The sequence below is a fragment of the Cygnus olor genome, chromosome 17 (genome assembly GCF_009769625.2).
Source record: "Cygnus olor isolate bCygOlo1 chromosome 17, bCygOlo1.pri.v2, whole genome shotgun sequence".
Lineage (NCBI taxonomy): Eukaryota > Metazoa > Chordata > Aves > Anseriformes > Anatidae > Cygnus > Cygnus olor.
Genome location: NC_049185.1, coordinates 7,704,372 through 7,718,264, shown reverse-complemented (window position 1 = coordinate 7,718,264; position 13,893 = coordinate 7,704,372). Strand labels below are relative to the sequence as shown.

General features: G+C 42.5%; 1 protein-coding gene across 42 annotated transcripts in view; it reads left to right on the top strand.

Annotated features, from left to right (window-relative positions):
- FBRSL1 (fibrosin like 1) overlaps positions 1-11,933 on the top strand; it is a 517,648-nt gene extending 505,715 nt beyond the window's left edge. For 30 of the 42 annotated variants that reach the window (XM_040577041.1, XM_040577032.1, XM_040577034.1 and 27 more), the window contains 5 exons: positions 419-551; positions 4,568-4,645; positions 6,302-6,385; positions 7,410-7,650; positions 9,689-11,933. In XM_040577041.1, coding sequence (XP_040432975.1) covers positions 419-551; positions 4,568-4,645; positions 6,302-6,385; positions 7,410-7,650; positions 9,689-10,922 — 1,770 coding nt within the window. In that variant the 3' untranslated portion in view covers positions 10,923-11,933. The remainder of the gene's footprint in view (positions 1-418; positions 552-4,567; positions 4,646-6,301; positions 6,386-7,409; positions 7,651-9,688) is intronic. The other 12 variants (XM_040577040.1, XM_040577020.1, XM_040577043.1 and 9 more) reach the window with 1 other exon arrangement.
- Positions 11,934-13,893: the final 1,960 nt, after the last annotated feature.

Below are 13,893 nucleotides of genomic sequence, written 5' to 3'. Positions count from 1 at the left end.
GTCTCTCTCTTTCCAAACTGGAGAAGCAAAACAGACGAGTCCGTCACCCAGCTCCCAAGGCTTCTGTCAGCAGCTTTCCGCCTGCAGAATATTTTTTGTCAGGCTGAGACTGCCGACTGATCCCACCGTGCAGCGTGCTCAGTGTATCATGTTGCATGCTCCAGTGTGTGTGCTGAGGGGTTGAGAGCTCACTTCAGACCTTATTCATGTGGACGAGGCAGGCAGCTGAGAGGCTGTGGAGTGAAATGGCCTTATAGATGCTGTCAGAGCACAGCTGCAGTATGTGACCAGAGATGCTGCTGTCACTCTTACTAACTCTCCCTGGCAGTGCTAAGCAGGAATGAGCCTGAACTCCCTCTCTTTTCTCCAACAAAAAAAAGGAAATGCATAATGAGATTGCTTTTGTATCATTTGACAGCAAATGCAGCTGGATCCCCACAAGCTAGAGATAGGTGGTAAACTTGACCTGTTCAGCAGACCTCCTGCCCCTGGCGTGTTTCCAGGCTTCCATTATCCACAGGACCTTGCCAGGCCTCTGTTTTCTACCACAGGTAAGGGAGGATCATCGTTTGTTGAAAAAACAAAACAAAACATAAAAAAGTCAGTGTATTTAATGTGTGTCTCTACAGCTATATATGCCTCAAAAATTAATGGGAGGAATATTCAGAGGGGTGTGGAAGTACTGGGGACAGTTGTGGACTGGGCTCTGAGAGCAGAGCCTGTGGACTCCAGTACAGATTCCTCTGTGCATCACTGAGATCTCAGTAGTTGGCTCTTAAAGTCGGGTCTGTGCAGCTGGTTCTTATGTGCCTGATTAATTGACTATGGAGTGATTTTAAAAAGCAATTTTGACAAAACACTTGAAAATGTTTCCCTTGCGTAGGATTGGAAATGGCCCTGGTTTCTTCCATGCTTTTGTATTTGCTGTGTTCTTCTTAGCTGCGCCATTCAACAGGTGGTGTTTATTTTCTGAGTAAATGGGTTTTTTGTAAAACGGAAAACTATGATAACAACATTGAAAAATATCACAGAAGGTGTATTTGTAAAGCATTTGTTTTTTAAATGTAAAATTCCCTTATATGTTAGAAAGTGCAGCAGTCTCTTAAGGCTTAAAACAGAACATTGATTTTAAAAACAAAAGAATTAACTACAGTATATGTAGATAAATTGCTTTGTGATATGTTGAAGAAGTAATTACAGTGAATCCAATTACAAAAGTTCAGAAAGCTTCATTGCCCTGTTCTTGATGTCTGACCACAGGAGACTGCAACTCTGACATTCTGGTTTTGGAGGTCACAGCTGCTACTCATGTTGATGTCCATCTACCAGATGTTTTTGTTCTGTTCCAAGGGCCTAACTCCCACCCGGACTTAAACAGATTTTCTTTCTTTATTTAAGATGCTTAAGTCAGCCTTTGAAGTGAGCTGTATCACTTCATATGGTACAACTTAGTCACTTATGTATGTAATTCACTGACAACAAATGTAACTTTCTTACTAACTTAACTCTGCTTTTATGATGCAGTATTGCATCATTATTGTTGAAGTGAATGATACTAGAAGAGTTACAAGTTTTGTCCCAAGCATGACATAAAAGCAACAGAGTTGAATCAAGCTGAAACGGCAGTGGGAAATGACTTTTGAATGAGGATGTCAGACGGTCTTCAGGAACTCCAGTCGTGGTTCAGTTTGTCTTTCAGCCCTTATTTGTGGATGGAAAATCTTAAACATCACGTGCAATTTTCCACCACATACAATCATTGCTGATACTAGCTGTATATTGTAGAATGCTTTCCTGTATTTTGATCTTTTGGTCTTTGGTACTTAGGTAGTACAGGGACAAGATGTATATTGCATCTACTGGAAGCATAAGCACAGCTGATTTACAAACTTCTGCTTGTTTTCCTATAGCAGCTGTTTCCTTAACACTGTCTTTAGTCTGTCCTGTCTTGTCATTACAAGAATCTTGCTTCATGTATGTTTTTATTACTTAAGACTGCTGGACAAAGTTTACCCTAACAGGCAAAAACAGTCCATTGAATCAAAGCACCAGTCTAATTGGTGTCTTGAGCTTTTCCTCTTACAAAGATGCAAGCATGGCTTGCTTCTCCATTCATAAAAGCAGGAGGCAACTATTATGGAATAGATACATTATAGAAGGCAAATTAATAAAAAATTTTTGCTGGAGAGAAACAACCTTACAGCAACTTGTCCATGAGTGCATTAATCACAAGAGCCATTACATGGTAAATCTAGGTAAAGAGTGCTATCAAAGTGAACAAACATTGCAGCAGTAGTATATAGATGAATAAATCTTTTGCTCTGCAATATCTGAGGCATTCTTTTCACCTTATCGAACAAGCATGTCATTGATGTGAATCATGGGTTCTGCTGCATTGCCTAGTTACTGTGGGAGACATAAGTTATCTTAGGGCCACCTGTCTTCAGGACGGATGTTCGGCTGCCTGGCAGATGCTATATTTAATAACTACCTGACAGCCTGCAGTGCTGCTCCTGGCTTTCTCCGGAGGATTTTTTATTATCAGCCCGTGTAGTTGAGTTTGTAAGCCGTCTCCTTTGAAGAAATCTCCCATCCATTATACACCTTCTGAAATCTTAAAGGATTAGAAAGATGACAGTCTCCATCCATCTTGAGGCATTGGAGCAGTCAGAATGTTTATAGATAACTTCAGGTCTCATTGCCGTGGTCTCTCTTAAGTTTCCTCAACTCATTTTCTGGCTGCTTAGGTTCGTGGTGCCCAGGCTGGTGAGGGATGTGCAGCACTGTCTCCCTCTCAGGCTTTATAGTCTGTTCATGTTCAGAACATGAGTGCATTTTACAATGACTGCCTGTTACTGGACTCTGTCGCCAAGTTAAACCAGGTACTGGACTGACCAACACCTCCATAAAACCCTGTTAAGGCCTTGTTCAGGACGTATTTTCTCCTATGTACATCAATTTCTTTCTTCTGTTTCCCTCCACTTTTGCTGTGACCTCCTGTAGTATTATCAGCACCAATTATATATGGTAGAAACTTTGATTTAGAGATGAGGGGGCAGGAACTTGCCAGAGCAGGCCTGTCACCAGTGGTCATCATTCACATGGACAACAGATGAGGCAGAAAACTTTGTGATGAAGGTGACAGGAAAACTTGAGCACCAGGAGGAGAAGGATCATAATCCTATTTTCTATAATAGAAAGTTACCACTGCAGAAAGCAGTGACTGGGTAAGCCAGCTGTTAGTGAACAGCCCGTGTTCATGCCCAGCATGGCTGATGATGTTTGCAAGAGTCAACCTCTTGCTCTCTCCTTTTTACCAGCAGAATACGAGAGAAAAGCACTGAAAAGCTTTATTTAGGTGTTGGTCTGTTTTGCATGTAGAAAGTGCTGCTTCTGTCATTGAGTGGAATTACTAGTTTCTAACAAAATGAGAGTTAATGCACAGGTATGGCAGATTTTGCTTTCTGCAAGGGAGGCAGAAGTTGTGTTGCATCCAGACAGGATCTAAAAGTTACTGTAGTTGATAATTCAGCTTTGTCTGTAGTATGTGAAGCCCTGGCACAGAGGAGGCACTGACAGGACATTCACAGTCTAAACATTTGCAGAAGGCTGGACTTGTCAGTGTAATGCTGGAACCACAGAAATGTTTTGGTGCATACATCTGAAACAGAAATACTCAAAACTAGATTTCAGGTGCATCCTGAAAATCCTCTGTACTGATCTTTGGGGGCTAAAGCCAGGCCCAGGAGATTCCCCAAACACACTGTCATTTGCAGGATATGTGGGAACTGATCTTCCTCCAAAACCCACGTATCCCCATGCCAGGTGACACCAGTGCTTTTCACAAGTTGCAGTTGCAGTTTTGTGTGTGTCTGCCTGCAAAAGAAGCAAATCTTTCATTTTCTGCTCTGGTTTTCCTTTATGAAGCCCACCTGAGCATGAACTTAGTCCACCTTGAAATGCAGGACAGACCAGCTTATTTTCAGCCCATTCTTTCACCTTACCTCAACCTGATGTAAAGCAGTGTGCTAAGCAGTGGTGTTCCTTTCCCCCAGGGCAGCATGGCACCATGGCAGTAAGCAGTGTTCAGGAGAGGGAAAAAATATCGTGCGGGGAAGCTGTGTATGCAGAGACAGATGTGAGAGCAAAGATGGGGCTCTCATGGGAGAGGCATGATTGATGTTCCCTGCGTGCCTGTCATTAACTGGTGTTTCACGTAGACTTTAATCAGTCACTTCCGAGCACCTTCTGTCTGAGTGCGTAACCTGGACTGACCCTGTTTAGTGTAAACACAGAGTAATGACTGAAAATGCCAGACAAAGAGATTCACTGCCCCGTTACTGCAGGTGAGCAGCAACACTCAGTGCAAGGTCTCTTCCTGCCTCCTAGTGCTGAGAGACTCCTTCAAAGAGCACTGAGAGAAATCCTGCCCGTAGCCATTTGGGGTCTGCCCCTGTCCCACCCATACTGTTTAAATCTGACTGTGCCCTTGCATCTGGTTCTTGAGTTTGATGGCCAGGACCTCTGTCACTTGCTACTGAACTAAAAAGAGACCTTGTTCTCCCAGGTGCGACACATCCAGCCACCACGCCCTTTGGTCCTTCACCTCATCACAGCAGTTTCCTGCCTACTAACCACTTGGCAGGTAAGTGTAAGTAAACCCTGCCTTCACCTTTATACGTCTGACCCAGTCCTGGCTCTCAGCACAGTCCTGCCTGAGGCACAGTGGCAGTATCAGAGGGAGAGGATTAAACTTTCTCAGGGATGAGAAGCTCGCTCAGAAATTGTACCACCCACACCAGGTTCCCAGCACACCCCCTGTGATCTCCTCCAAAGGAGAGGAGCAGGATTAGCAGACTCTCCCCTTCAACAGAGTTGGGCATTGCACGGCACACAAGCTGAAACCTGACCTGTAGAGCCCTTCCGTGCTGCTGAATGTGCCCAGGGAAACAGGAGAAATTTTATTTCAAAGGTACCTCAAACAAGCCACAGCTTAAAATGGGCTCCTCCCATGCCCTTTCTTACCTGTGAAAGTTATTGGCTAGGTCCTGTATTAAAGTTGAGTGAACGGTTCCTGGCAAATAGCTGTTCTGCACATTTTTCCAGTCTTTCAATTTCCTAATTGGCAGTAAGTAGGGCCTGATTTTCTCAAATATTCTCATTTTAAAAGCTCACAAGCAGCTCATTGCCAATTAAGGTTCAAGTTCTGTTGATTAATGTTTTAGTAACACTCATCCAATCAGTACATGCAGCATCCCACATGACCCAGTAGACTTCTTTCTGTTGCAAATACCTAGATTTACATCAACTCCTGAACATTCTGTCAAAATTAACTGTATCTCTACAAAGTCACTCAACTACTAAATAGCAAAGGAGAGGGACAAGAACAGCTATTTCAAAATAAGTAAATAAGTAAATAGTTGTTTGTGTAAAAATAAAAGTTACTTGTGCTGTTTGCCTTGATATTTTAAATATAGGAATGTGGGGAGCACCTCACCTGTAACATGGCAAGTTAAAGACGTTAAAAAGACAGCCAAAAAGTCAGTGGACAGGAGGAGTTGTTTAGAGATGACCAGTAGGAGAAAAACAAGTGTACTTGCACGTTTTAACCCATAGCTATCTTTGGAGTGCAGAAACCTGAGTTGGGCACTCAGACCTCTTTTGATGATGGGTGCCTCCAGTGAAAAAACAGGCAGGAATTTTTACAAAGACAAGTGCCAGAAAGGCTAAGGCTATGCTATCATTTCCACCACTATGATCAAGGAATAGATTATGGGAGAGGATTTTGGTACAAACAGACCCATGTGTTTAGTTGGTCTCTGGATGGATGTCCATAGCAGTTCGCTTAGGACTTTCTCAGTGCACCATTATAAAGAGGGTAGAAGGTCGTACACAGAAACAACAGTGAAACAATGCATCCCCTCAGTATGCTGACTCAGGAGCTGCTGATGTTCTTCTTTCAAGGCAATTTCAATGCTGCTGCTATTACAGCTGATAAGGAAGGAGAGTTTCAGCTTAGCAGCAGCCATCCTAATTTCAGCTATTCAAACTTAATTTCTAGCTCCCCTCTGACTAGCATACAAAAGTTTATTACAGCACCTGTTTGCAGTGTGAGCACTGAATCCCTTCTCCCTTTTAACATGCTGGGAATTTTCTGTGCAAAGAACCTTGCAATGAGAAGGATCAGCTTAAAGTCTGGCCTAATCCTACTTGGATTCAGACCGTTAAGAAGGGGAGGGGTGCATTTCATTCTCCAACATTCTTGGCTAAATGCCTGCTAAATCCCTGTTTGCCTTTCCAGATCCATTTAGCAGGTCAAGCACCTTCAGCGGCCTTGGGAACTTAGGCAGCAATGCCTTTGGAGGATTAGGCAGTCATGCTCTGAGTAAGTACTGGCTGGGTTACTGCAGACAAACATGCCTTCCAGAAAAGCCACATGCTAATATTTACAGCAGCTGGTGGTAGTTTTTAAAGAAGTTTATTTCCTAACCTCCATTCTCCTATGTGAAAACACTGCACCTAAGATTTCCAGGTCTCTGCGGTGGGAGCTTTTCTGCATGTCACAGACATCAATAGGTGTGCTCTGTGTCTCCTCACTGCTGAGGGATGTTGCCTTGTGTGTTCTTAGAGGTGCTGGAGCTGCATGACCCCACTGAGCTCTGATACCCCATGGGCATCTAAAGTAGCACCCTTCAACAGTGAAGATGCACAGTGGAACAGCTATTGATACTGCTCCTAATTCAGCATGTAGACTTTCTCTGTAACCATTGTCTGGAGTTTAAATTACCTGTATAAAATGATTTTACTTCAAAAACATGTTACCTGTAGGCAAGACATGCTTGAGAGCCACACATAAGAGCATGCTTTTGCATCTCATGGTGCAACAGGAATCAGTTGAAGATTGATGGAGGAAAATCAAGTGACTGTTCTAAACAGCCTACAGCCAAGCTCTATTTTTATACACATACATACATACCACCAAGTAGTCTGGTTTTTTTAACAAAAAAAACAATCCCTGAATCCTCAGCTGCAGGCAGCTGATTGCTTGTAACTACCCACAAATTAAAGTTTCTGCCAGTGAGGGAGCTGAGGAAGAATATTGCTTTTGTGCTGGAACCCTTGCTGGGGCGGGGGGAAAAAAGAAGCTGGGCGTTTTCTGTCATTTCTGAGTTATTCAGATGTATAGCGAAAGCTTCCTCCGCAAATAGCCTTAAAAGAGCTGGTGGATCTTCCACCCAGTGCCGGAGGTATCTCTGACCACCTGCTAGTAGCTCCCCCTCACCATGAGCTTCACATTAAATAAGCCTTGAAAGGACAGCTCTGGATTAATTAGTGTTGTGCAAAATGCATATGTAATTATTTGGTTTTAATTATTTTTAACTATTCCTCCTCCCCTGCCATTATTCTAGCTCACAACAACATTTTTACTCACAAAGATGGCCCAAACCTGCAGAATTTCAATAATCCCCATGAGCCATGGAATAGACTCCATCGGACCCCGCCGTCCTTCCCAACACCTCCACAGTGGCCCAAGCCGACCGATTCTGAGCGAAGCTCCTCGGTGACAAACCACGACAGAGACAGAGAGCGGGACCGAGAGCCTGAGAAGAGGGATCTTTCTCTGAGTAAAGATGACAGAGACAAAGAGAGGTGAGCCATGTGTGCTTTTGATTCTAGTCTCTTTTTTTTCTCTGTTTTTTCTTATTTTTTCCTTTACCATCAATTCCCATCTTAAAATCACCTTCGGAGCAAAACATTGCTCGTCCTTGAAACATCTGATAGCTCCGTCCCCGAGATAAGCTCAAGTACTAGTGACACAAAAAGAAACCTCTGCCTTTTAGGATTTGTCCTCTGTGGAGATACAGTAGGCTAGTCTTTACTTCCCCACTATCAGGTTTTAAAAAAACACCAGGTTGAGGAAATGAGCACGTCACTGTGTTTTCAGGGTGTAAGTAGCTGTTTTCACCAGCCTCCTTTAGGAGTGCTATGTATTCTGAATTCCTGGAGGTGGTATTGTGATGGGTCCTTTGTAGACAGTCATAGCTCCCCTTACAAATATGCTGATGAATTCAAATGTTAGCTGGACATTAACAAGGTAAAAATGCAAATGCCTGTATCTGGAGCAGTGTGTGTGAATTCATTAGCAAATCTGATTTTAAAAAATTGCACTGTAGGCAAGCCCTTATTAATGATGACAGGACTGTATCACCTGAGCTATAGATACTTCATTAGCTTCCAGCTATATGATTTTCAAGCTGTAAATTTCAGACCCTGGTTGTCTCCAACAGGCTACTTCTTTGTAGACAATAACAGCCAGCAAACCTTAGGTGTGTGCATTTCATTGCTGATCAGGGTTTTGTAGTTTGCCTGGAGTGTTTTTAATGAGCTCTTCAGGCAGTGCCTGTGAACAAGATTATATAGAAGGAATAGGCTGAAAATCATCTTGCTTTCAGTGTTAAACTGTCTGACACGCTTGTATGGATAGTCATTCAGATAGGAAGCTCCCTTGTTGGCTTCAGCATAAATCATTTCCAAGTCAAGGTTACTTCACTTTTAAGAGTGTTCACTCAGGGGTTAACATCTCTGTTATATGTCTATTAATTCAGCCAAAGCTATCCCCAGCATCCTTGTTTAGACATGGTTTTAATAAGCTACATCCTTGACCAGCAATTAGGACTACCACAGGGAGAGAAATCTGGTTAGCAAATGTAATCATAAGGGATAAATACCCACAGAATTACCCAAAACACCTCCAGTTTACAGCACCATGATTCTTATGACTCAGATGCAAGCCCAGCATTAAAGGTAGGCATCACTGAGCTCCTCAGCTGCATAATGCAGTTCTCTCAATCCCACCATCATACTTTGTGTTTGAAGTGTTTATTCAGAGCAGAGTGCTTCTAAAAGGTGAGCATTATTTATTCCCTTAAAGACATGGGAGTAAGAGCAACTAATTGGCTTGCTCACAGAGAGAGGTGCAGTTGGAAGCATAAACCCCATTCTCATGCCTTCTTCTAAACAATGGACATTTCTCATCAAACCCCTTGTTCCTCATAGCAGGCCCTCTCATAAAAAAGGCCAGTCATTCATTTTCTCGGCCTGTGCAGGAATTTTTTGCTTAAGCACCTAGTTTAACTGCCAAAACTGATGGCGACACAAACTTTACTGCAGCCCTATAGAAAAATATCCATCATGTTACAGCTGCTTCCAGTTGATGAGGCTGTTTCATGAAGGACCTTCATACATTTCTGTAGGCTTCCAGAACAGTTCCATTTTGTGTGCCTGCATCCATGTTTTAGGAAAGGAACCACAGTTAAAAGTGTTACAGCCAAGAAAATCATTGTCTGGCAGCAAGATGTGTATGTATGCATGCAATAATCACCTTTTTTAAAAAAATAAGCTTTCTAGACTTTGTTCCGACATTTCTTAGTGAGCTGGCCTTTCTCTTAAGGTGAAATGTGCTGTTCTTTCAAATGTATCCCCAGTTCAGTCCCCAGATCTGTAGATGTTTAGCGCTTTTTTTTTTTTTTTTCAATAGAACCTAAAGGCAGGTAGTTCATATCATTTAGTGCATACCATAGCTATAGCAGAGCTTTTCAGATTATGCAACTAGACACCACTATGCACATCCAGCATCATATGTATGTTTGTTCACACAAACCCAAGGATGTCTGCATTCTTTTTACAGAGACCTCATGGATAAAAACAGACATTCAAACAGATCCTCACCGGCATCAGCTCCAGTGACACATCAGATAAGCAATCTCATCCGCAGCAACAGCCAAACCTCCAGTGATCCTATCAGGCAGGTTAGCCTCGGTGAAAGGGAAAGGTCCAAAGAACCCGAGCGGGAGCACCCTGACCGGCTGAGAGAGCCGCCCATAGCAGAACACAAGATTAAAGAGAGCCGTTCCCCAGTGAAGGAAACTCCAAGCCATGATAAGAGACCCTCTGAGGACAACACAAAGCCAGTAATCCAGTCTGTATCCCCATACAGCAAACCTGCACTAAGTGAGAGCTTAAAGCTTACCAATCTAATGAGCAAGGACATGGAGAGAAAGACAGAGCTTCCCAGTGACCTCCAGAAGATTAAGAATGACATCAAAGTCAAAGAGGAGAGGAAAGAAGACAGTGATGTGCTGGTGGTAGGGTCTGAGCCTTCGCAGCACTCCCGATCAGTGGAGCATCCCCCACCACCTACTTTGCATGGATTGTCATTGCCTCCCTCAATGGCTGCCTCAATGCCTATCTCCATGGGCAGCGTGCACCAGATGAACAACATGAATGTCCTGGACCGCAGCAGAATGATGACCCCGCTCATAGGCATGAATCCTTTGTCAGGAAGAGAGCGGCTGCCACATCCTGGATTTTCTTGGGACCCAATGAGGGACCCATTGCGAGATGCCTACCGGAGCTTAGACCTGCACCGTCGAATGGACTTTCAGCTCCGGACGGATCCCATCCATAGGTTCCCTACCACCTCTGGATTTTACGACCATGAGCGTTCTTACAGAGACAGGGAGCCCCATGACTACAACCATGAAAACCTTCTTGAAGCCCGCCGAGAGCAGGAGCGGTTGCGGCAAGTGGAGGAAAGAGAGCGCTTGCACTTACGGGAAGAACTTGAGCGTGCCAGAATGCACCACTTGCACTCATCCCCTATCGAAAGTCACCTGGCACACGTGCCATCCTTCATGCCTCATTTAAGCGGGATGCATTACCCCAGACTGAGTCCATCCACTGCCATGCACAATGGGATTTTAAATAGGAACCCACCAACTGCAGCGCTGAGCGCCCCACCGCCTCTTGTACCAGCGAGCAGCACCAGACCTGCCTCCCCACGCAGGACTACTCCACTCACAAACTCAGAGTCCAGGGACTACTCCCCCTCTAGGAACCCCAAAGAAGTAGAGGCACGATAGTCCCCAACATTGAATTTTAAACTCGCCTGTATATAAAACAAACAAACAACAACAACAACAACAACAACAAAACAAACAGAAAAAACAAAAAACACAAAAAAAAGAAAAACGAAAAACAAACCTTTTACAAAATGCACTGCTGTAAACTTTTTTTTTTTTTTTAATGTAAAATTTGTAGAAGTTAAGCACATTTCCATAAATAATGGGGTCGGGGATGCAGACTTTCCAACAAGAAGGTTGCTGAGAATGGGAATTTAATATATAGGTATTGATTTTTGGTTTTGTTTTTGTTTCTGTGCTAAAAAAAAAAAAAAGAGTTAAAAATAGCAAGTTTGTACATTTTTTCCCAAATGTGAGAAACATTTTTAATGGATTTGTATTTTTTTTAATTTTGTGCTCTTTATTCACTTAAAAAGAAAAAAGAAATTTTTGCTTTTGTCTTTAGTTAAATTTGCATTTAAAAGGCCTCAGATCCTTAAGAAAAAATACCCAGGGTTTCTTAAAAGTATTATTTATGGAAATACTGTAGTTTTACAGTCCACTGTGAGGTTCCCTTCTGAGGCCAATTGATCACTTACCTTGGTACTTTGGAACCGAAGTTACAGATATATATTAAAATATTAATAATAATAATAATGTACAAAACTGTTTGTTTTTTGCCTTATTATATTATGCAGAAATTTAAGAGGAATTTTTTTTGACTTCTTGTTTTAAACAAAAAAAAAAACAGAAAACAAACTGTAAATATTCTGTTAATATAAATGTACACCAATATTAAATTCTTAACATAGGTAGACTTTATAAAAATGGTTTCTAGAACCACTGGTTATTTGTTAACATGGTTACAACTCATACTCTTGTCACAGTCAGAAATTCACACTCAGAAAGCTAAGTACGGCATATATACTTCAACTATGCAAGAACTTGGAGGCAGGTCTTAGCGGATGTTGGGGGGAGGAAGGTTTAAAAAAAAAAAAAACAACCCAAAAACAACCAACTTGCAACTATGGAGACAGAATGGAAATGGCATGTGAACAGGAAGAAGAATGATTGTGTTTAACAAAAAAAAAGAGAGAGACTGAATTTTTTTGTACAAACACAAGGGACAGTTCGTCAAGGAAAGAGAGACACACGCTCCTGGAAGGGAATTTTGGTTTCCTACTTTTCAAGCTGGCAAAAGCAGATGGAACTGGCACAGTACCATGCGGCAGACCCTTTCCTTATTTTTTTTTTCCTTTTTTTCTCTTTTTTTGTGTTGTGGGCAGGATCGCTGGCAAGCAAGGACAATTTTCCGTGGACCCCTTGTGCTAATTGTGCAGTGTTCTTATTGGAATCTGTATACAAGACAAAGTAGAATTTTAGGAGTGCAAAAAAAAAGTCTAATGGTTGATTAAAAAAAAAAGAAATTCTGATATATTATCTATAGTACATGAAGACCATAAGCAAATGTTTGTTTCAGTGTGGTTCTGCCTTGAACTGCTTTTTGGCATGATTTATTTTTTATTTCCAATTTTACTTTTCATCCATATGTAAATTTTGCCATGTTTTACTTGCTGTACCATCCCCCCTCCCTTATTTTATTTTTCAGTGTCCATGTTTTATATATCCTGGGCTTTTTCTCTCTAGTTAATTCAGCCATCCGCTACTATTTTCTTGGCTCTGTAACTCTTGTTTCCCCCCCCTCCCCATCCTCCCCCCTGCACCCCCTGTAATTTTAAACATTCAGTTTCCTTGTAGATCAATGAAGATAAATACAACATTGATTTTGGATGAAAAAGGTAGTCGAGTGTTTGTGTGTCATGGCCAGCGCTGCCGACTCGGAGGCTAATGGTTTATCGACAGCGCATCAACGCCCCGGCGCTGCGGCGACTTGGAGGAAGGGGTTGGTACTGGGAGAGGGATTTTATTTGGTTTGCAGATCTCTGCTTGAGCCTTTCTCCGGTTCAAAGGGGAAAGGAAAGGGAAAAAAGGACAGAAAAGAAAGCACAGCCTCTGTGCAACAGCTTGTTTGCAGGGATTGTGCTGCCGGCGTAGCTACGGGAGGGTTATAGCCTGAAGCGCTGTTCTTCACGTGTGTTTCCATTTGCTTCCCCAGCTTTTTCCGTAGGCTGAGAGCAGACATCTGCAGGGGGATGGAAAAGTGCTCCAAGCCCCCTCGCTCTCAGTAACTGATTTAACAGTGGGCGACTGTGCTTTAACAGCATGTTACAGCTTCTGTTTTTAAGTTTGTGTGTGACTAAATTACCAAGCATAAAAAAATAAAATGAAATAAAATAGCAGGGTCCTTAATCTGATGAAAGGAGGCTTAAAACAAAATAGGCATTAAAAATCAGCACCTGCTCTCCCAGCTGAAATCGGAGGAACGTATAACACATGGTGGAAGTGAAAAGTGTGTTGGACTCAGCATAAAGATGTTAGGAATGCTGGCTCAGGGGGATTGTAATTCTCTCCCTCTACTATTGTCCAACATGCCATCTTGCTTGACATCCCCTCTAACACAGGCCTGACTACATGAACCTGCTTAACCTCTATTAAAAAGGGTCCATGGCTGCATCTTCCCAATGCAGGTAAGTGCGAACAAGGGGGTTGGTAGTGCACGCTTCAAAAAATACGAAAATGGACTGTACCCTCTGGAAGCATTTGGTCCATGTAAGATTTGAAAAGTGAGCATTAAATCAATGCCATGCTCCCATGGCATTCCTGACGGATTGCTTATTGCAGCCACACCGGTGCCAGAGGAATTCATCATAAGTGATGTTGTGGCAGTCTGAATATTAAAAGAAAATCAGTGGTTTGCCATTTACTGTATTAGGAGGCATTGCTCTTACACTTTCAGAGGATGACCCATCAATAATGCTGCACTACTGTGGGATTCCTACAGAATTATGCAGGGCTGGGTATCAGCCTTCTCACAAAATGGTTCATCATGATTAATGGTATTATTACCTAAACAGAGAAACTAATTAATTCA